This window comes from Phyllostomus hastatus, unplaced genomic scaffold (assembly GCF_019186645.2).
Source record: "Phyllostomus hastatus isolate PE091 unplaced genomic scaffold, TTU_PhHast_1.1 phas_contig_1, whole genome shotgun sequence".
Classification (NCBI taxonomy): domain Eukaryota; kingdom Metazoa; phylum Chordata; class Mammalia; order Chiroptera; family Phyllostomidae; genus Phyllostomus; species Phyllostomus hastatus.
Window position 1 is genome coordinate 16,288,072 of NW_025333498.1, and position 23,501 is coordinate 16,311,572.

At 37.5% G+C, this 23,501-nt stretch overlaps 1 protein-coding gene across 2 annotated transcripts in view; it reads left to right on the forward strand.

Moving 5' to 3' along the window:
- The first annotated feature begins 430 nt into the window (after window positions 1-430).
- ATF2 (activating transcription factor 2) overlaps window positions 431-23,501 on the forward strand; it is a 79,702-nt gene continuing 56,631 nt past the window's right edge. The window contains exons 1-3 of one of the 2 annotated variants that reach the window (XM_045823567.1): window positions 431-591; window positions 12,216-12,316; window positions 21,508-21,582. In XM_045823567.1, the coding sequence (XP_045679523.1) occupies window positions 21,551-21,582 (32 nt within the window). In that variant the 5' untranslated portion in view covers window positions 431-591; window positions 12,216-12,316; window positions 21,508-21,550. The remainder of the gene's footprint in view (window positions 592-12,215; window positions 12,317-21,507; window positions 21,583-23,501) is intronic. The other variant, XM_045823494.1, reaches the window with a different exon arrangement.

Consider the following 23,501-nt stretch of genomic DNA (forward strand, 5'->3'; position numbering starts at 1 on the left):
GGGCACACGTCCCGCTCTCCCTCTGGCTACTTACAGCTTTTGCTCCACGCGTACCGTCAACCTCTTCCACCGACCTCAACAATCACCTGCTCCAGTGCCTCACACCCAGTTCGCCTCCAGCTGCCTGGCAATCCCAGGTTTCCGCAAGTCCTGTGCTACCGAGACACCTCCTTTTTTTTGCTCCCTGGCCCCGCCCTCTCCAGAACTGCTTCCCGCCCTTCGGGCTCATTGTCCAATCGTCAACCACTGAGTGTTCTTTGGTTCCCGCCCCCTACATCCCCACCTTCCTGAAGTCCTTCCCCCTTCTCTTAAACCTGAAAGAATCACCTGACCCGGAGGCTCTCCATCTGAAAGAAGGCAAGAAGGGGCGTGTGCGTGGAGGGGAGGGGTACTAGAAGAAAAAGGGGGATGCCGGGAGTGGGGCGGGGAGAAGGGTTGTCAATCCGATCTCGCGAGAGGGGACGGAAGCCTGTGGGAGCCCGTGGCCTTTAAAGTGCCGTTCAGCCCTTTCCTCCAAGGGTAGTTTGTAAACACGGCTGAGCTCAGGCCTCCCTGGCGACCGAACGAAGCATGAATTAGTGTCTTAGAAAGGTGAGTAGTGGTGGGGAGAGGGCCGCAGGACTGGAGACTGTAGGGATACGGAGAAAGAAGGCACTAACATGGCGACGTCGCTCACCGTAGTCCCCACCCCCAGCTTCCTATCACCTCGGGCGCTCCTGCCTTGGTGCCTAACCCTCGGGGCCGCTGTGACTGTGCTGCCGCCTCAGCATCCGCGCAGCTTCGGCCTCTGGAGCCCGATCGGCCGAGCCGGACCGTTAGGTAACAAGCGTTCGTTGTTCCGGCCCCTCCCCGCTCGCGCGCTTTCCTAACGAAGAAGAAAAAGGAATAACGGCTCCTCTTAGACCCCTCCCCCCGTTTATCTTCTCCTTCTCTGGTCACTTCAGAGGTTCCTGGGCAACACGTCAGATCTGCTCAGGGATCAGAGGGATCTCCTCTTCAGTCCCTGGATTGACCAGGAAGAGGGCTGGCTCTGGCCTCCTCACTCCAGGACTCGGTGGTTGGGGACTATGTCTGTGATGGAGGTAGGGATGAGGTTAGGGAGGCGCGGCTGAAAATAGGGTCAGGGTCTCTTGCTGCGGTGGAACATGCTGGAACAAATGGTATGCAGAACCTGGGAGTTGGTAGTGTCGGCCTTTTCCGTCCTTTCTGCCCCCTCACACTCCCGCCACCCCCCACTTTTTCCCAGTGGGGCGGGGCTGAGGTGTGGGTGCGTATCGATTCTTGCATTTCCCCCCACGTTTTACCTCCCTGGGTGGACTGCAGAGCTCCTGTTGGAAAATAACCTGTGCTTTTATTGATGCCCTAGGGACCAAAGCCGCGCGTGTGTGTGTGTGTGTGTGTGTGTGCTCTGAGTTCCCTTGTTGAACCGCCCCTGTAAGGAGGGAGAGGGTGGGGGAGCTGGGGACTATTTGCGTGCTCTTAGGTAGTGTAAAATTGTCTTCGCTTAATGGGGCGTCTTAAAACTAAAAGCCAAGAGTAGCACTATAGTGCATGTGATGGAGTAAAAGGGATTACACCTGATGGAATTTGGCCTATTGACTAATCCCTAAATTCTAATGTGAAAGATACAATTTCTTAAGGATTTTAAATCATGGAAACGATAACAATGCATAAATCTAATGTATATATTTGAAAAAAAAACCCCAAAAACTTCCTCTGAGCCCATTTTGTCCTATTTGAAGAAATTCGTCGTCACTGGCATTGTCGGTAATAGCCTTTCTAGGCATAACCTTTAACCGTGTAGCCTTGGTCTTTTGTACCCAAGCTATGAAGGTGAGAAGCTTGTTAAAAAGTCAACCCTGCAGGGCTAAGTGTCCTGAAAGACACATACAGTTGCAATTTTATCTTAAATTTGCTACACTGAATTGAGGAATACATTGTAAATGCTTTCTTCAAAATTGTAGGAACATTGATGTAAAGTATGTTAAAAAGAAAATAGAGATTCCCTTCCTCAGATCAAGAAACAGATTTAAGGAAGTTCGTGCATCTTTAAAGCCACCAAAATTGAGTTACAATTAAGAGTCCTAGTCTTTGCAAAGGAATTATAAGAATCTTACAAATTTACAGTGGTGTATATGCTGCTTTCCTAAAACATGTTTAACCTTCCTTTGAGAAGATATGACTGCCATTAACTTTTTAATTATTTAAAATATAATATTGTGGTCATTCAGAGTTTAAGTGTTTGTATTTTAATTGTCACTAAGGAAGGAACTTTCAGGGACTTTGTGTGTAAATTTTTAAGGTACATAATGTCTTCTGTAGATGTGATTGCATTTCTTGGAAGTTCTCTTTTACATACCTTATTAGATTGTTTATTTCATATTTCAAACACTATATTATAATCTGTTAAACATGTACTCCAGAAATTCCTGCACTTACTTTTTTACTTGGAGAATTTATTTTCTCTTTTTAAAATAGTTGTAGAAATTATTATTATGTCTTTAATATTTTATAGGGATGCTTTTTATTGGAAACTATGAATGTCAAAAAATTTTTATATGCTATGCATCAAACTCCTACTACCTGTAACTAGCATTAACTCTCAAGAGACCATCTACATTTTTCCTTCCTAAATTTCTGTTTTTTGGAAAAGTTGGGTTTCAATGATTTGTATGTTCTCTTGGTGTATTAAATTATTAGATCAAGTCCTTGGATCTTACTGTTTGTATCATCTTGGGCGATTACAGAATTTCTGTTAAAACCCAGTGAATAACAGTAATGGATATTCAGCTGATCCTTATAAAAATTGATACATATAGTATTGGGTTGGCCAAAAATCCATATGGTTTTTTATGTAAAATAAAAGACATTTTTCATTTTCACCAATAACTTTATTGACTTGGATACTTTGAGTATATTGGCTATCTCCCACTATTGGCTTCTAGTGCTTAGAGGCCAGAGGTGCAGCTAAACATCTTCCAATGCATAAGACAGCCCCACAGCAAAGGATTATTTGGCCAAAATGTCAATAGTACCAAGAAACTTCGCACACCACTTTTGACACGTTCACTCAGTCACAGCACCTTCTCCATACGCAAATCTTTTCTTGCATTTCAGTTGCGTTTTTACCTTTCTTGAAATAGTAAAGCATAATATGCCTGAAATGTTGTACATGTTCTTCCATCTTCAGTATTAAAATGGCTGCATAAAAATTCATCAGTTTTGATAAGTTTTTTTAAATGCATGCTGATATGACAGCTGTCACAATATGATCTAACAAAATTGTTTCAAATGAAGTTAAAAGCAACTAAGCACTACGAGAACTATTGTATGGAAAAAAACTAAATGAACTTTTTAGCCAACCCAATAATTAGCAGAAGTTATTTGGCAAAATACCAAGTTCATTTTGGTTATTTTAGAAGTATATATGGTTACCTTCTTATATATCAAATTTATAAATAAGCTCTCTAACTTAAGTTTCTTGAGTTTGCCTAACTTGACATAAACCTTTGCTTTTTCAATTTTACTTCCTTTCTGAAGTTTGGGCTAGTGTGTTTCCTTTTATTTATTAAGCATTTGTTAGAGTAGTGTTACTAGAAATCAACTTCATTTTTGCCCTATTAACAAATATTTGTATTTATTATTTTTGTTACCTCCTAATTTGTGTATATGTATTACAGTTTTACAGAATTGTAATACAGTTTTGTTTTACTTTTCTAGCATTAGCATTTTCCCAATGTTATCTCACCTTTGTAATATTTAATGTTTATACAACATTTACTAAATGACTATTAAAATGTGATCAATTTTAAGTGCCCAATAGGAAAATAATTGTGTTTGGGTTTTGCCTGTTTTAACAGTGAATTGAGCATCTCTTTGCATATATATTTTTACTTATTTTGAATTGTTTCCACAGGATACTAATCTCAAATGAGATTACTACGTCAGAGGATATAAATGTTTCTACAGATGCCAATTTTTGCCTACCCAAACATTTGAGCAAATTTATACCATCAGAATAGGAATGCACCAACGTTGTCATAATTTCACCAACTTTGGAATTGTGCTTATTAATACAGAAGGATTACTTAATTAGGAATTAATGATGGGAATAGGTTGTATTGCTGTGTGGTGTGATTTAGTTAACCATTACAATCTGTAGCTGTTTGTCTACCAGTGATCTATGCTGAGACATATTGCATATATTTAATATTTTCTGTCATTACACTGACTGTTTCTTATAAAGATTACTAAATATATATATATATATATATATTTATTTATTTATTTATTTATTTATTTATTTATTTTTAGACAGAGGGGAAGGCAGGGAGAAAGAGAAGGGGAGAAGCATCAATATGTGGTTGCCTCTCCTATGCCCCCAACTGGGGACTTGGCGTGCAGTCCAGGCATGTGCCCTGATTGGGAATGGAACTAGTGACCCTTTGGTTCACAGGCTGGAGCTCAGTCCACCGAGCCACACCAGCCAGGGCAAATTACTAAAATTTGTAAAATTTAATAACAATAATTCTTAAATTTTATGCAGTTTTACATAATTCACATGTTGGATGTCTTATGCTAGTTTTTTTCTAATTTGCTTCTTTTTTAAAGATTTCATTTATGTATTTTTAGAGAGAGGGGAAGGGAAAGAGAAAGAAGGGGAGAGAAACAGCAATATGAGAAAGAAACACTGATCCGTTGCCTCTCAAATGCACCCTGACTGGGAACCAAACTTAAAACCCAGGTGTGTTGTGCCCTGACCTGGAATCAAACCAGCAACCCTTCACTTTACAGATTGATGCCCAACCAACTGAACCATGCTGGTCAGGGCAGTTTGTTGTAATATAAGACCTATTTTCTCAACTATGGATTTATGACCTATTGAAATTCATAATGACATTCCATATAGGTAACCCTTGAAATAAAGAAACTGCATGTTTGAGCCAAATTGAGTTATTATTTCCTCAGTGCCATTTTTCTGGAACATAGTATGTAATCATTGTTTTAGGGTAGTTATTAGGAACCAGATTATCATGGGTCTACCACTTACTGTCTGTATCACCTTGAGTACTCTGTGCCTCAGTTTCCTCATTTTTAAGAATAACAATATTCCACTTCTAGCTTGTGATAATTCAAATAATTAAAATATGTACAATGCTTAAAGCAATGTCAGGAACTTGAATGAGTACTCAGTATGTGATGTGGTAATTATTTTCAAGTTCATTCAGAAATAATAATAATATATCACAGCCCCTCCAGGCACATGTGTTATGTGGCTTGAAAGCAATACATCAACCATCTGCTTTGTAGCTTTGGCAATATTGTTGGGTTTCCCTAGGAATTTACAATTTGTGGTAGAACTTACCACCTTACAATTTTCATAAGTCCATGTCAAAGAGTATCTCATCATTTTTTGTTTCATATCCACCCTTTCTCCCCAAATCAGACTCTTTCTATACATATAAAGCTTATTCAGTATAGCATATCTATATTTTGAAATGATAGAATTATTATACTGTGATTTTTACATTTCAGAGAAACCTTTCATTTCTTCCTTACATAGTAGATGAGATGATTAAATTAAAGAAACACATTTCTAATGTTCTTTTGAATTCTTTTTTAAATTCTTTAAAAAGATTTTTATTTATTTTCACAGAGGGGGAAGGGAGGAAGAAAGACAGGGAGAGAAACATCAATGTGAGAGAGAAACATCAGTTGGCTGCCCCTTTCACACCTCCAACCAGGGGCCGGCCTACAACCCAGGCATGTACCCTGACTGGGAATCTAACCAGCACACTTTTCGTTCACTGGCTGGTGCTCAATCCACTGAGCCACACCAGCCAAGGCTGAATTTATTTTAAATTTAAATATTTTATTGTTTATGCTGTTACAGTTGTCCCAATTTTTTCCCTTTCGTCCCGCAACTCTCACAGTCAATCCCTACACTCTTGCCCATGTCTATAGGTCATTCACATGTGTTTTTGACTAGTCCCTTCACCTTCTTTCAACCAGTCCCCACCTCCCATGTCCCCTCTTACAGCTGTCAGTTTGTTCCATGTTTCTGTGCCTCTGGTTCTACTCTTCTCGTTAGTTTATTTTGTTCCTTAGTTACCACTTACAAGTGAGATCATATGGTATTTGTCCCTCACTGCCTGGCTTATTTCACTTAGAATAATAGTCTCCAGTTTCATCCATGTTGTCGCAAAAGGTAGGAATTCCTTCTTTTAAGGAGCTCCTACCCTTTGCAACAGCATGGATAGAACTAGAAAGCATTATGCTAAGTGAAATAAGCCAGGTGGTGAAAGATGAATACCATATGATCTCACCTTTAACTGGAACCTAATCAACAAAATGAATAAGCAAGCAAAATATAACCAAAGACACTGAAATTGAGAACAGGCTGACAGTGACCAGAGGGGAGGGAATTATAGGGGAAAAGGGTGAGGGGTTTGCAGGAATAATTATAAAGGACACATGGACAATAACAAGGGGGGGTAGAAACAGGTGGGAGGTGGGAATGGCTGAGGTGGTGGGGAGGGGTGGGGGAAAAGGCAGAAAACTGTACTTGAACAACAATAAAAAATGTTAAAAATTAGAAAAAAAGAATTCCTTTTTACTGTTGCATAGTATTCCATTCTGTGTTCTTTTGAATTCTTTACTAATTATTCATCCAATATAACTACATCAATGGTTCTCAACCAGTGTGGAGAGTCACTGATGTCTTTTATCATTTGTAAGGAAGAATTTTAATTATTGTTGAAATATGGATGTTATTCCTGAAGTAATACCTCTATCACTTAACTTGAATTTTGACATACTTTGAAAGGAGGAGAGAGAAGTGAGCTTACTCGTGTTGTAATGTGAATTGTCATACTTCATACCCTATCTTATTTGTGCCTCCTTCATAGTGAGAAATTATTTATGTACTCTTAATAGTAATGACGAGTATGAGTTATTGTAGTACTAAGGGAGCTGTGAACTTGTTTTCTTTTTACTTTTACAAAAGACCATTTTCTAGTAAGAAAAGAAAAGCAATGTTAGATAAGTACATTTTATACAACTACCTTGAGCAAAAATAATGCATTGCACATTATTTCATATAGCATACAATTACCAAATCTAAAATGATGTTACTAGTAAAAACTTGCATTCACACTGTTCATATTCATAACCATTAGTGTGTAAGTTCTTTGTATTTGTATATTTCTAATGTTCTGTTGTAATTTTAAACTATAAAACAAGAACTTGCTTGCCTTACTTTACCTAGTGATTAGAGGTCTGTGAATAATCAAAACTCATTTTAAAATGAAGTTGAACATAAACATTGGACTACTGGTTTTTACTAAAGAATGTTTTGAGATAGTGGGCTGACATCACTGTTCAGATACTAATGTACTTCCATGAATACAATATTGAGAAACTCTTTATGTGTTTTGTCAACTTTGAGGAATTTCATCAAAACTTCAGTATACTCGTGTGAGTTGTGATGTGTGTGAAGGACATCTATCATGTGTGCTGTGAGTAAAGAAAACTTAAAAACTGCCGCTTTCCTCATTAAAGCTGGCCTTACATTTTTCTCACACCTGAGAAGTTTGATTTCATACATTGATGAACTAAAGTTATATACCAGGTAACGTTTGGATTAGAGAGTAATGTAAAAGTCTTCTAAGAGTTAAACTATATGTGTAGTTCTCAGTTTCTGGCTTTAAAAATAAAAAAGGTAGTGCCCTGGCCAGGCAGCTCAGTTGGTTGGAGCATTGTCCCAGGCACCAAAAGGTTGCAGGTTTGATCCCCAGTTGGGGTGCGTGCAGGAGTCAGCCAGTGGATGTTTCTCTCTCTCTCTGTCTCTCTCTCTCTCTCTGTCTCTCTCTCTCTGTCTCTCTCTCTCTCTCTCTCTCTCTCTCCCTCTCCCTCTCCCCCCGCCCCCTCTCTCTCTCCCCCCACCCTTCTTCTCTCTGAAATTAATAAACATATCCTTGGTTGAGGATGAAAAAAATAAGGAAAGACTGTAGTAAGATTAGGATTAATTAAGCATTAGGAAAATGTACATTTAAAATCAAAATACAGTAAAACCATTAATAAACTTGATGGATACTGTATGACTACCATACACTGTACTATGTGTTTTACACATATTTTCATTTATTCTTTTTGACAACCCTGAAATGTGTATTGTTTCTTATTGGAGAGGATTGTAGTAAAATCATACTATTTAAAATTTTCCATGCCCTGGCTGGTGTGGCTCAGAGGATTGAGCACCAGCCTGCAAATCAGAAGGTTGCTGGTTCGATTCCCAGTTGGGGCACATGCCTGGGTTGCAGGCCGCGTTCCCAGTGGGGAGGTGCATGAGAGGCAACCACACACATTGACGTTTCTCTCCTCTTTAAAAAATAAAATTTTCCTAATACAGAAATACAAAGGTACTTTAACCCTGAAAAGGGAATGAAGTCCTACCAACTCATAGCTAGAGGTTTTCAAATCCTTAGGTTTAAGGTTGTTGTTATGCCTACTTTGCTTTTCCCATGGTGAACTTGAGGATCAGTTTTTACATTTTGTGATGCTAGACCAAGATACAAGGAAATTATAATACAGACAAAACTCCGCTTCTGTAAGATGCTGATGCCCTTGAAGCCTTGGGACACAGGCTTATTCTCCTAGGCACCTTAACATCTTTGGCTCTATTATCTAATTCTGCATCACAAATTACCACATACTTTATTTTACATCTTAACACAGATTTGTCTCTCAATTTTTGTAGGCCAGAAGTCCAGCTGGGCTCAGATGGGTTTTCTGCTTAGAGTCTTACAAAGCCAAAATCAGCATTTTGGGAGGGCTGCATTTCTTTTTTTGGAGTCCCTGGGGAAGAATTCACTTTCAAGTTCAGGTTGTTCACTGAATGCAGTTGGTCTGAGGTCCCTCTTTCCTTGCTTACTGCCAGCCAGTGCTGGTCCTTGCTCCTCGATGCTGAAATGCTTTCAATGCTGCCACACTCCCAGTGATAGCTGGCCAGGTCTCTCCCAGGCTTCTAGTCTCTTGGCTACTGCTGCTACTGTGGCTACTGAATCACTGACTCCAGAGAGAGCAAGTTCTCTGCTCATGTAATTAAAATGGGCCCCCTAGATAACCCAGGAAATAATCTTTCTATTTTAGGATCTGTACATCTATCTGCAAAGTCCATTTTGCCATGTAAAGTAACCTATTCACAGGTTCCAGGAATGAAGGTGTGGACATCTTTGAGGTGGGGGGCATTCTACCTACTGTACTCATATGCACCTGAAAAGAAGTTTGATTTAAAAAGTTGGGAAAAAAGTATAAATTCTGGCTTTTCCAGATATTGATGACACTATTTTGTAAGTACCCAATTTCCATAGTGATTTGATAGTATCATTGATTTTAGAAAACAAACTTGAGTTTTCACCTTGATAGCACTCCTGTAAACATTGTGAAGTTCCTAACCCACCACACTTTCTATAAGTGTGTTAAGCATCAACCCCACAAAGTGGCACAGTATAAGAAGGGCAGGATTCTCTGTATGCACAGGCAAAGCAGCCTTGTGATAGGAAGCAGAGTGGCTATGGTGGGAAGACTAATCGATTTTCTGCAAAAAGGCTAAAACTACAAAGAAGATTGTGTTGAGGCTTTTGAATGTGTTGAGCCTAACTGCAGATCTGTGAGAAGTTGGCTATTAAGAGATGCTTGCATTTTGAACTGGGAGCAGATGAGTAAGGGCCAAGGGATCTAGGCTTCATATTGTGTTTTTTTATGTGACAATAAAATGTCAGTATGTTCACTTAAAAAAAAAAAAGAATTCATCTTCAACAGTTGGAAACTTGTTCCTTTTTCTTATGGAAGTTATTCAATTTCCACTTCTCTAACAATTTTATTTATATCCAGTGTATTTTAATGTTTTAAAGTATTGATCACCTTATCTCTGCAACAAATATAAATTAAAGTTTTTAAAAGTTCTTACCGATTTCCTCTTTGCTTTGTTCTCATGGAGCTCTCTGTCAGGACCATGCATTTTTGGACAATATTTCCAGAATGAAAGACAATTATTAAATGAAAGTGGTTTTTTTGTTCCTATCATACTGTACAATATATCTGAATTGAGAACATTCCTAAACATAGGGCAAAACACCATTCTTAAAGCCATGCTTTACTTTAACAAAAAATATAAGACAGGAAAAGATGCTAGTCTGAGATTTAATGGTGCCTTGATCAATGGGGCCTTTAAGACACTTTTATTTTAAATTATCCCTTGTTTTGTTCCGCGGAAGTTTTTGCAGCCTGAAACAATACATTGTAATAAGATTTGATCTGGGTGAGAGACGTGGGTTTCTTTTGAAGTGTGGAAGAATGAGGACTTAAGGAAAGTAGGCAGATCATTTTTTTTTTGGAAAGCAAACATAGGCGAGTTGAAGCTATGGAAATTGATTTTCTTAAAACTTAGCTTGTTCAGGTGTCTTGTGGGAAGTCTTAGGTACCGTCAGTCATAATACATCTGTTTGAACACTGCTGCCTTGAGAGACTGTCCCCTTTTGGCCCACTCCTGTTTTCCCACAAGGCCAAAAGCCATCTTCTCTTTTCCAGCCAGGATTGCCATTGAGTATATTAGACTCTTCCGAGTCCATGTCCCAGAAAATTAATTCCTTTCTCACACTACCTTTTAGGGTCTGTTTCTTGGCACAATATCTACCCTTTTTCAGAATCCTTGCCATTAGCAGTTATCCTACCCCTTATCCACAGATTAATTGTATCCAAATAGAAGAAATACATACACAGTAGCTAGGATAGGGTAGTAGTAATTTATCTCTGCCCAGAAGATGGGAACTTTCATATTATCCCGTAGAACCACTTCATTTATAGAATCCCACAGAATTGCTGCTTCATTTATAGTCCCAATCTTACGTTTATATAGCTGAATGTATCCTGTTTGGGGTCCATTTCCCTTTAAGAAACAATCTGTATAAAACAGAATTTTGTTGCCAGCTTTGGAATGAGCGTCTTTCCAGCTTCTGGCATTTGCATCAAAGTTTTAAACACATTAAAGCTAGTTCAGCCAACTTTATTTAAGGTAAAGTGCAACCCTTCTTTCCAATAGTCTGTACAATAGGGAAATTTCTGAAGTTCATACACAGCCTAGTGGAGAAGAAAGTGTGCTTTCCCTTCATCTTCCTTCTAGGTTAGCTGCCTTTCCCAAATGCATTTATCCAACCATCTTACATTTTAGAATGAAATGAGTATGATGACAGAAATAACTAGTTGTCCACCAGTATTCATTCTTTTTCCTTATTATACATGCTCCATTTTTTAGCTGAGCATATGGTGAAATAAAGACTATATTTTCCAGCTTTCCTGATAGTTATAGCCATTGTGACTTATGTTCTGGCCTATGGAATATAAGTAGACATTTTCTGTGAGATTTCTGAAAAGCTTCCCTAAAGAAAGGCTGTTGCATATCTCCCCATTCTCCTACCTGTTTTCTGATCAGCAGGTGTATTACTAGACCTTGAGCAGTTAAACCATGAAGGGGACCCCTCATTAAGCTTGGAAAGACAATAGAAAGAGCCTGGGCTTCTAATGATGGTGGTTCTGAACTGCCTGTGTTTATATGAGAGAGAGAAACTTCTGAATCATTTAAGCCTTTGTTCTTTTGAGTTTTCTGTCACTCACAGCTGAACCTAATTCTAACTGATTCTGGTATAAAAAAGTCAAGCTGTTTCTGAATAACAAGCACATAAACTGGGTCTCTTGGGGGTTGTGGTGCAGCACGGACACAAGAAACACCATTAATTTTCACTAACAGTTTTTGGTGCTTGGATTTGGCACTGCCATTTCACCTGTCAACTATGACTACCTCTCCCTTCTATTATCGTGAAAAGCTCCATTTTTCTCTTCTCACTGGGATTCCACTGAGGTACTTCCATCCTTGAAACTTACACACCTAATGAGTGGCAGTGTGCCTGGGGTTACAGGAGGCCACAGGATGAACATCTTCCTGGAGCACTGAAGACTTTGGAGGGAACCCTAATTTTTGTATTAAAAAATAGCATGAAAAGCAAAATTCACATGCATTTAATTTTTTTAGAGATGCATTTGAAAATATAAAACACACATTTTTAAAATGTAGTGAATGAAGTTGAACTGCATGAGGCATTTTCTTTAGATGTCACAGAGTAATGAGTTCACTCTTTTCTGCCTCTCCTTTGCCCTAGGAATACTTGGAAGAAAACCTGAGGGGCACCATTTACTTGATCAGAGCTGAGAGATTGGAGGCCGCAGAGTGAATAAAGCTCATGGCCCACCAGCCAGAAAGGTAAGAGACTTTAAACTTCGTATACAAAAGTGGTCTTTTTATTTTGTGATTATCTCTCAGATATTGTTAAATTCAACAGATGTTTCCAGACAGTAGTCCTCAGAATGCTAGTGTTAACTTGACAGTGTCTAGTTAAAAAAAATTCTGAGGTTCAGCAAATTTGAAAATGTCCTTTTGGAGCTACTATGCAAAGCATTACATAAGTACACCAAAGACTTCGGTTGAAGTACTTAATGTTGTTTAACCCAGAGGCTCCCAAACTTCTCTGACAAGGGAGCCTTCTATATTAGCAAAGGGTCCTAATATGAAAGTCCCAATCGTAGGATTTTATAAGGATAGTATCAAGAGTTAATCTGTGACATATTTTCTGTATTTCAAAAATATGTTGGACAAAAAGTATTACCCACTTTAAAGCTGTACAAACTAACTAAAAGGTCAAATTTACTTGCTTTTGTCTTGAATTATATCAACTAAGTTTAGTACCATGATTATTTCATGCTGATCAGAAACATTAATAGAAAGATATATAGTCAAACATTTACCTTTATTATCTATGTGGCAACCACGGTGTGCTGATGTTGAAGGATACACAGTATAATGATTTCTGGTCTCAAGCTGTTTATATAATTTGGGGGTATAGCTTCTAAAAATGGAAAGAAAATGGTGATTTACTAAATGTGGCCTGGCATACGGAGTCTCTCAAAGCAGTGTCGTGTGGTGATGGACTTTGTCAAATATATCAAGATACAGCACCAAAGTGTCCCAGGTTTGATTCCCAGCCAGGGTACATTCCTGGGTTGCAGGCCATAACCCCCAGCAACCACACATTGATGTTTCTCTTTCTCTCTCCCTCTCTCCCTCTCTCCCTCTCTCCCTCTCTCCCTCCCTCCCTCCCTCTCTCCCTTCCCTTCCTAAAAATAAATAAATAAAATCTTTTAAAAAAAGTATTTAAAAACATAAATATAAAAAAAAGATACAGCAAATTGGCCCATGCTGTTGCACCTGAATCTGAAGGTTCAGATCAAAAGAAAAGCTGTGCAATAAGTACATTTACTCTTAATTTTGACAAAAATTTGGAAGATAATTTAAACATACTGTGTATTTGAAAAAGTAAAAACTTTTCAGCAAGTATAAGGTGCCAGTACATTTTGGTAATTTTTCCTTACATATTGATATCTATGTTAAATAATTTTGAACTACTTGTCCAACTTAAATGTTCAAGTCTACTGATTTGGTTAGAACTATTTTCCAGGAAATGTAAATTCCATGAGGACAGGGACTGGGTCTGTATCATTGAACTCTGAAGTCTAGCCCAATTCCTACCCTCCTGCAGCTACTCAATAAATATTTATTGACTAAATGACTGAGTAAATGAGAGATCTGAATTTCAGGGTAGGGGGATAGTGGATGTCGGGATATCAGAGGGGAGTGGTGTTCACTAAAACTGAGATGGATGAGTGAGAAGTGAGGCTGAAAGAGGGAGCTGATTAAAAGTCCGCATAACTACAGCCACGAGATAAAGAGGTAGCGTGAGACTGGGAGGGGGACAGAAGTCAGTCCATGCAAGGGTCTAGAAACAATGTTAAGGGTCTTATCCTAAGAGGAGTTTTTCATAAACACATTCTTTACTCTCGTTTTGATTGACACTGCTTGAATTCAGACCATGATTTTCTTCCCTGAGGTTAGCAGTAGCTTGTACTGGTTTTCTCATGCATAGTGTTGCCCTCTCTAGCCAGTCCTCCACACTCATATTAGTGATCTCACCAACATGGCCCTTTCATTATCTAGTTCACCTGCTTAAAATCTTTTCATTTTTTTAAAAGATTTTATTTATATTTAGAGAGAGGGGAAGGGGGCGGAGAAAGAAAGGGAGAGAAACATCAATGTGTGGTTGCCTCTCACATGCTCCCCACTGGGTTGTGGACCTGGCCCACAACCCAGCATGTTCCCTGACGGGAAATTGAACCAGAGACCCTTTGATTCGCAGGCCAGCGCTCAGTCCACTGAGCCACACCAGCCAGGGCTCTTTTCATTTTTTTTATAGCAAGGTTAAGCAAACTTTTTCTTTAAAGGTCCAGACAGTAAATATTTTGGGCTTTATTGAGACCTCTGTTGCTTATTCTTCTTTCCTCCCGCCACCCCCCACCCAAGCCAATTAAAAATGTGAAAAACTTTTTTAGCTTAACATTTTGGCATTGGGCCCTAGTTTACAACCTCAGAGTGCAGGTGGGATGGGAAGCAAGGATGGAACTGAAATTCCTTGCCGGGCTTTAAAGGCCCTTAAAGATATGCTTCCCTCTCTGGCCTCTCCTCCCTTCCCTTCAACCTTATGTTCTACACTTCAGCCATCAGAGAAGTTCTCAGATTCTTCAGTGTACTCTGCTTTATTGTGCTTTGCACATGGTATCTCCTGTGCCCAAACCATCATCTGTAACAGACTGATGCCTCTTTCATTGAAAAGACTAAGCTCAGGCATTGCTTCCTTCCATAGTGTTCCCAGACACTCTTTCTAGGGTTGGCCAGGTGCTTACCTTAGTTAGGGGATAAAAAATCAGATACATTCGGCTTTAAAAAAGAAAAAAAAAAGGAGCCTCATACTCAGGTTTTAGGAGACTCATCACCCAATCATAAGCATAGCTAGGCATCACAGAAACTGCATTCCTTCATCTTGGCTGCATGGTTTCTCATGTCTGTTTTTCTGTGCCTACTTCATTCTGGCTCTCATTAATTTCTTATCAGTATGAACATGACAAAAAATATCCACCAGTCCTGAGTACAATTTTGAGTTGCTGGTACCTCTGTTTGGCTGATTTTTAACTCACATTTTATATTGTTTTTTAAAAAGGAATCTATTCCTTTGGACAAATTGTCTGATATCACCCCTGAGTCTTTATTCAGATACGGAAGTTGTTCTGCCACAGTATGGCTCTTAACCTTTCCGTATGGATCATAGTTTTTCTACTCTTTGATATCTCGTAACATGAAAGTTACAAACCAGGAACAAGCAGAAAATTGTTCAAGAATCCATATATTTTATAGTATTTTTCTCATGTAAATACTGTTAAAAACTACATACTAATTATATAATAATTATATAGTAAATTATTGTAGTACATATTATTTATATACAATGTAAACTACAAGCTTTTTAATTTAAGTTTTTAAAATTTTTAACTCCTTTTTGAAATTTTTTAAGCTCAAAATCTTTTAAAAGTTGCCAGCATGATGTCCCATCATCCCCAAATACTTTGTTTTCTACAATACGACATTCTTTTACAAAACCACAGTACAACCATGAAAATCAAGAAATTAATATGTACTACCATCCAATTTGCACATCACATTTAAGTTTTGCCAGTTATTCCAATAACGTCTTTTATATTTATAGCAAAAAGGCTCGGGCTAGAATTCACATTGCAGTTCGTTGCTGTGTCTCATTGGTCTTTTTCAGTCTGAAACAGTTCCTCAGTCTTCCCTTGACTTTGATGACTTGGACCCTCTCGGAGATCATAGACCAGTTGTTTTGAAGAGTGTACCTCAATTTGCAGTTGTATATTTCTTCATAATTAAATTAAGTTCATTTATTTTTGGCATGGCTATCATGTAAGTGATAATATATCCTTATTGCAGCCTTTCCAGGCATGTGATATTGATTTCCTCTATTTCTAGTGTTAATTTTGATCACTTGAGTAAGGTGATGTTTGTCAGGTTTTTATACTGTATGTTATTGTTGCCTTTAGTAATTAAAATGTATTTATAGGGTGATACTTTGAGAAGATATAAATATTCTGTCTTGTCAGACTTTCAGTTTATTCTGCATGGATTCTGTATATTCTATATTCAGTTATATCAGTATGTATTAATGGAATCCTATTTTATTCATGATATGATCCATTACTGTTATTGTTTATTTTGATTCTCAGATTGGCCTACATTTGGCCACTTTCTGGCCATATGTAAGTTCTTTGCTTTCTGGCTCAAGATATTCAAAGTCCATCGTGTACTTTCCCTGTCCCAGCCCTGAAATCAGCTGAATTTTCAAAGAACCCATGTTCCTTTTGGTGGGGAATGGTATCTAAACATCAACACCTGAGTGCTAAGCAGGCTTATTGCTAAAGGGGTATCAGTGTTCCCAGGTCCTCTCGGTGGGCACAGCTAGGGAACTATAGGAATGTATTAAATATGTGCATATATATGTACACTTTATTATTTATATCTTTATACCTATATTGAAAGTCATTGAGTTCACATGAATATCTTCAAATCTCATCTAATATAAGGGTTCATTGTATTGAATTACCTTCACTCATAGTGTAGATTTACCTTCACCTACCACATCCTTGGTATGTTTACATGTTCAGTCAATCCCTGTGTGTGTATATAATGAATTGCCTATTGTCACCAGGCCCTCTTCTCCTTAGTGAGTAGGTATCCTCCTGCTTGGCCCCTGACATCCTTTGCTGGATGGTGCCAGCCCTGCACCTTACCTCATGGGATGTCTTCTTACCCTACTTGGGCATTGATCCCACATCAAGATACTTACCCTCTTACACACTTGCCTCACCCAACTCTGATTCCCCTGAGGCCCAACCTGTGTTCCCACCCATGGACAGCTCACTCACCTTGCCTAGGCTCTGACACTCGGCACTGGGCTGTCCCTCAATGGCCTAAGTTGCCTCTTCGGAAGACACCTGTTTTTTTTCCTGGAGGCTTGACTTATGTATTAATTTTAAGTTATAAGAAATGATTTGCCAATTAATTTCTCCCATTTTCTTCTATTCATCTTTCCTTAAAGTTGTTCTTTACTATTTTCTCATTGGCATTTTATATTATGTGTGATTTTATTTGATAAAAGGTCAGCCGTGTAATCCTACAAGTCTCCAAAAGAGTCTGTGCTTTTTTTTTTAAGGTGATTCATATAAAATGTTGGTATAATTGGTAGCCATACAATAGCAAGGTATAATATTTGATATACTTTAGTAGAGCAAGGCATACCAGTTGGTAGGCACAGTTCATACAACAGTCGAAAGGTTCTTGTTTCATTTTTATTACTTTTGAGTATAAATCAAGTTACCCTTTGGGGCCCACTTTTGTAGGTTGAGTAGTTAGGATCAGATCAGGAACAGAATAAGGTACATGACCAGAAATTCATACCATAGGAAAAAGCCTATGATCTATATTCTAGAAAGAATTTTGGACTAACATTTGATTTTTTTAAGAATCAGTAAAAGAAGCATTTCACAGATAACTACAAAGGACTATTTTATATATATGAAAAAGTTCAACCTTATTATGTCAAGTTGTGCAACCTTAAAATTAGCTTTTTTCACTAATCTAACAAAAATGTTAAAAATAATACCTATTGTTGGTGTGAATTTTGAGAAATGAGGCCTTTTTGTATACTACTTGTAAAGTAGAAATCAATATTGTGTATTTGAGGACAGTTTAGAAATGTAAATCAAAAGCCTTAAAAATACGCCTTCAAAGCCCAAAACACTCATTTGAAATAATATATGCACCCTTATGTTCATCTAAGCATTACAAAGCTATGGAAGCAAACCAAATGCCCACCAGTAGACAAGTGAATAACAAAGTTGTGGTACATATATACAATGGAACATTACTCAGCAATAAAAAAAGAATGAAATTTTACCCTGTGTAACAGCATGGATGGACCTGGAGGGTATTATGTGAAATAAGTTAGAAAGACAAATACCATGTGATTTCACTTATATGTGGAATCTAAAGAACAATAAAAATGAACAAATGAAACAGAAACAGACTTATAGAGAATACAGATGGATGGTTGCCAGCGGGGAGGGAGTTTGGGGGACTGGGTGAAAAAGGTGAAGGGACTGAGAAGTACAAATTGGTAGAAGTACAGAATAGTCATGGGGATGTAAAGTACAGCATAAGAAATACAGTCAGTAATATTGTAATAACTATGTATGGTGCCAAGTGGGTGCTTAGAAATATGGGGGGGGGACACTTTGTAAAGTGTAGGATTATGTAATCACTATGCTATACATCTGAAACTAATACAAATTACATTAAATGTAAATTGTAATTGAAAAAAATAAAAAACATTAAAAAAATAAACACGTCTTCACTCTGACAGTGATTTCACATCTATAAATTCATCCTGAGGAAATTATTACAGATATTGCACAAAAATGTGTCCTCAGGGATCATATCATATTTATTGATGATAAGAATCCACTGATAAAGAATTAGTTCTAAATAGATCATATCTTTATGATGGAATACCATATAGCTATGAAAAACAACATCTAATACTTAGTGATACCATTATTTAATGATGTGGCAGAATTTATATAATTGAATTTTAAAGAAAGTTATAGTCATGTTTTTGCAATTGTTTTTTGTTTTTTGTTTTTGCAATTTTTAAAGTTATTTATCTCCATACAGGACTGGAATATGTACTCTGGAGAGTTAAACAGTAGTTAGTTCTGAGTGGTGCTATTTTGGGTGACTTCTATTTTTGCTATATTTTTCTGGGAGCAAATTTAAAGTTATTTGTAACATTGTAGTTTAGTAGGTGTGATTAGTTCATATTGTCAGAAAATAACAATGACCTCCTGAACTGTATTTATAACTTCAGGTTTTAGGGTTTTATAGTAATTATAAGATTGGTCATTTATGTGAGATACCTGTTCGTGGAACTTGCTCTGGCTATGTTTTAACAAACAAAATTCAAAGTATACTTTTAACTAAGTTTGAGGTTCCAAAATAAAATACCTTATAATAATGAAATACAGAAAATATGAAGAATATTGGCATGTTTATATTGAACCCTGGAAAGAGGAGGTCTGAGCTGGATGCTTGATTAGTTTGTGTAAGCTCCCTTATTATCCTGGACACTTTTAAGGACAGGTATTTGTCTTAATTCACTACTACATGCCTAGCATCTGGCATGGTGCTAAGCACTAGTAGACACTCATTCATTATTTGTTCACTGAAAGAAGAAAAGGATAAATTACTAGATTATGAGGACAAGGAAGATAAAAGAGTGTAAGAAGAGTTGAAAGAGATTACAGAAACCAAAGAAGCTGATTTCTTTTAAATACTGCCTAGAACTCTCCTGTGTATTCTTTCTAACAGTGATTTTCCCACCATTATAAGTAGTGGGTGCTTGCCAGAGACAGTGGTATGGTATATTAACAGTTCTATATCTGTAGTCATTGACTTCCTCAACAATTTATGGTTGAACAAAAGCCTCCCTTCCAGGCTTTCCTTTGAGCATATTTCCAACCTTGCTGTAAAAGGGAGATAAGCCTGGATTTAGAGGCTTGAGATGTCCCAAAGTTGCTTCCACTTTGAGGCATAAGCTTATATTTATAGCTACCTCAGTGAGGTATTAGAAAAATAGCAATAAGGAATGGGAATTTTAATTGGTTGGCCAGGAAATAGGCTGATAAGTAGGACCTTCTTTTTTAGAGAAAAGGGACAGTTGTGGTGGGGAGGAATGGAAAAAAGGAGAGAGAAAGGTACCAAGAGTTAAATCTGTCAGAAAGCATTTCTAAAACTATCAGATTGGTCCCTGTACTAACTACCTCTATATTCTCATAAAATTTCAACTCTCATTCTTTCCAAAGGAATTGAAATTATGATAGATTTCTGTATTCCTCTTTCTTTTGCTAGACTGAAAGTTTCTCAAGTGCAAGCGCTGCTTGCTTTTTAGTTGTCCCCTCTGCCCCCTCCATGAAAAATCTTTGTGCGTTGGCATGTATTTGGTGTTTAAATGCTTCTGAAACTTAACTAAGTTTAAATATTGCTTTAGATTTTCAATATTTATTTGACTTGTCCATGTCATACAGCTGTTTATTCATTCCTTAATCTTTCATGAGTAAATGTTATAAGCTAGGCACTGTTTTAGATAGTTAACCAAAAGAAAAGTTCTTTGCCCTCATTGAGCCCACATTCTATTGGTAATGACAGAAGCATAACTTTTTTAGGTTTCCTTTGGATTATTCTAGTGTTCTTTTCCCTCTTTTCACAAACAGCATGGTAAAGGTGGATGTGAATGAAGAAATGGAACATTTCCAGACACAGGTTTTGCCCAGGGCCAGGGAGAAAACTTTCTTCTTCCTTTCTGCTATTCCGTATCACTCAGGACTCCAGGCCTCAGAACTATAGCTAGTATTTACACACTTCCTATAAGAACTGTCCACCGTTCCTGAGCCAAGACATTCTTGATACCACAATTATAAGCAAAATTATCAAAAATAAAATCTTTTCTGTCTGTACCACTGGCTTATTTCAATAAGTATATATATACTCTTTTCTCCACTAGATGGGGTTTCAGTGAATAGATGAAACAATGTTAGCAGAGTTTTAAAAATGGGCCACTAACCTAGATAGTATGTTACTTGTCCTTAAGCTAGTATAAAACAAGTAAGTTAAAAAGTTATGGAAGAGAGAGCTGCTTATATAGATCAATACATTATGGGACAAATCAATTTTGATGAATAAGGCTTAGGACTTGACAACCGTGAACTACAGTTTTAAAAAATTAAAAGCCTTCTGAATAGATATTTTGAAATACCAGTTCTCATCTTTCTTATCAGCCTTCAGAAATCAGGCTTTTCACCCTTTTAATGGCTGCTCTTCAACCATAGTCATAAAGGCCAAAATAAATGTCTTTTTCTCTTTTACCTTCTTTGTGATGGAGTCCTATGTATTAATATATACATTTTATATAATTTATATTGTATTTTATACAGGTTTATATTTTTTAATATATACAAATGGCATTTATATAGGTGTTCATGTTTAAGAAGCAGTACTCTATTATAAAGATTCTTAATAGTGACTGGATTTTTGGATGACAGTAACATTCCAGAGTGTCATTATTAGAGTGTTGTTTTTTTTCCCACAGTGTTTCAAGAAATGTTTCAAAATTAGCCCTGACTGGCATGGCTCAGTGGGTTGGGTGTCCTCTTGCAAAGTGAAGGGTTGCCAGTTCAATTCCCAGGGCCTGTGCCTGGGTTGCAGGCCAGGTCCCAGGTTGGGGACGTGTGAGACGCAACTGATTAATGTTTCTCTCACACTTAGATGTTTTACTCCCTCTTTTTGTCCCTCTCTTCCCCTCTCTCTAAAAATAAATAAATAAAATCTTTTAAAAAAAAATTTCAGAACTAGTAACAGTGGGGAACCACTTTCTTTTTCAGTATCCTTGCCATGAAAAAAAGGACGTGATAAGTTGTTCAACTTATGAAATTCAAGTTACATGTGAATTCTGCCAGGTATGTGTGTAATATTTGATATTTTTACCATTTTCAATATTTTAGAGTAAAAAATTTCATAGGTTGTTTCTAGATAAGTATTTTAATGTTTTTCCCCATGAATGTGAAAAAATATTCAGAATGTTCCTTTAGTCATTTTGCTTGAACATATTGAAAACTCCAAAAATTCATGCCAAAGAAAAAAAGTGCTCTAACATTTCCCAAATTTGTTTGGCCACATACCTTTTTTCTGAAATAGCTGTTGCCATCCTTACTGGAAATGCTCATGAGTTCTGGCCAAGATGGAGGCGTAGGTAGAAACCCTTCGCTTCCTTGCACAATCAAAAGGAGGATAACAACCAATCTAAAATCAATAAACAACCCAAAGTGCCAGAAAGATCAAACTTCATGGAACTTTGAGTACTTAAGGCCCCACCCCCTTACAACTTAACAGGTGCGCCAAGACCAAGAAATAGGGCCCAAGTGAAAGAACAGAGCAAGAGCTAAGCAGTGAGGAGATAGCCAACTTATCTGATGGAGAATTTAAAGCCCTGGTAATCAAAATACTCACAGAACTGATTGAGCTTGGTTGAAAAATGAGAGAACAAATGAAAGATACCCAAAATGAAATAAAGCAAAATATTCAGGAAACCAACAGTGACAGGAAGGAAACCAAGACTCATATCCACAACTTGGAATAAAAGGAAGAATACAACCGCAACAGAATAAAGAAACAAGAATTCAAAGAAATGAAGAGAGCCTTTTGAACCTCTGGGACAACTTGAAACATTCCAGTATCCAAATTATAGGGGTACCAGAAGGAGAAGAACAACAGCAAGAAATTGAAAACTTATTTGAACAAATAATGAAGGAAAACTTCCCCAGTCTGGTGAAGGAAATAGACTTTCTGGAAGTCCAGGAAGCTCAGAGAATCCCAAAGAAGTTGGACCCAAAGAGGACACACCAAGGCACATCATCATTAAGTTACCCAAGATTAAAGATAAAGAGAGAATCTTAAAAGCAGTAAGAGGAGAGGAAGGAGTTATCTACAAAGGAGTTCCCATAAGGCTATCAGCTGGTTTCTCAAAAGAAACCTCACAGGCAAGAAGGGGCTGGAAAAAGAAGTATTCCAAGTCAGGAAAGGCAAAGGCCTACATCCAACATTACTCTATCCAGCAAAGCTTTCATTTAGAATGGAAAGGCAGATAAAGTGCTTCCCAGATAAGATCAAGTTAAAGGAGTTCATTATCACCAAGCCATTATATGAAATGTTAAAGGGACTTATCTAAGAAAAGGAAGATCGAAAATATGAACAGTAAAATGACAACAAACACAACTATCAACAAATGAACCTAGAAAAAAGAAAAACAACAGAAACAAAAACTAAGTAACAACTAGAATAGGAACAGGATCAGAGAAATGGACATCACACATAGGGAGTTCAGTGGGGAGGGGGGAGGGAGGAATGAGGGGAAAAGGTACAGGGAAGAAGAAGCATAATTGGTAGGCATAAAATAGACAGGGAGAGGTCAAAAATGGTATAGGAAACAGAACTCAAAAAACTTATATGTACAACCCATGGACATGAACTAAGGTGGGGGCTAATGCTAGAGGATTGGGGATGCAGAGCAGAGGGGGGATAACGGGGGAAAATTGGGAAAACTGTAATAGCATAATCAAAATACACTTTTTTTAAAAAGGAAATGCTTTAGGAAACATTGCTCTGAAGAGTTAACAAGGTAGTGTTGACAAGGACAGAATTTTTAGTTGCATCAAATACAGTTGATATACATAATTTCTAAAAAAAAAAAAGCAAAAACAAAATAAAGACCTACGAGTTGATAATAATTGAGAACTTTAAATCAAAAAGTAGGAAAATAATCTTGACTCAAAAATGTCTTTTTGTACTTGTGTTGTTCAAATCAGTATCCAAAAAGGTC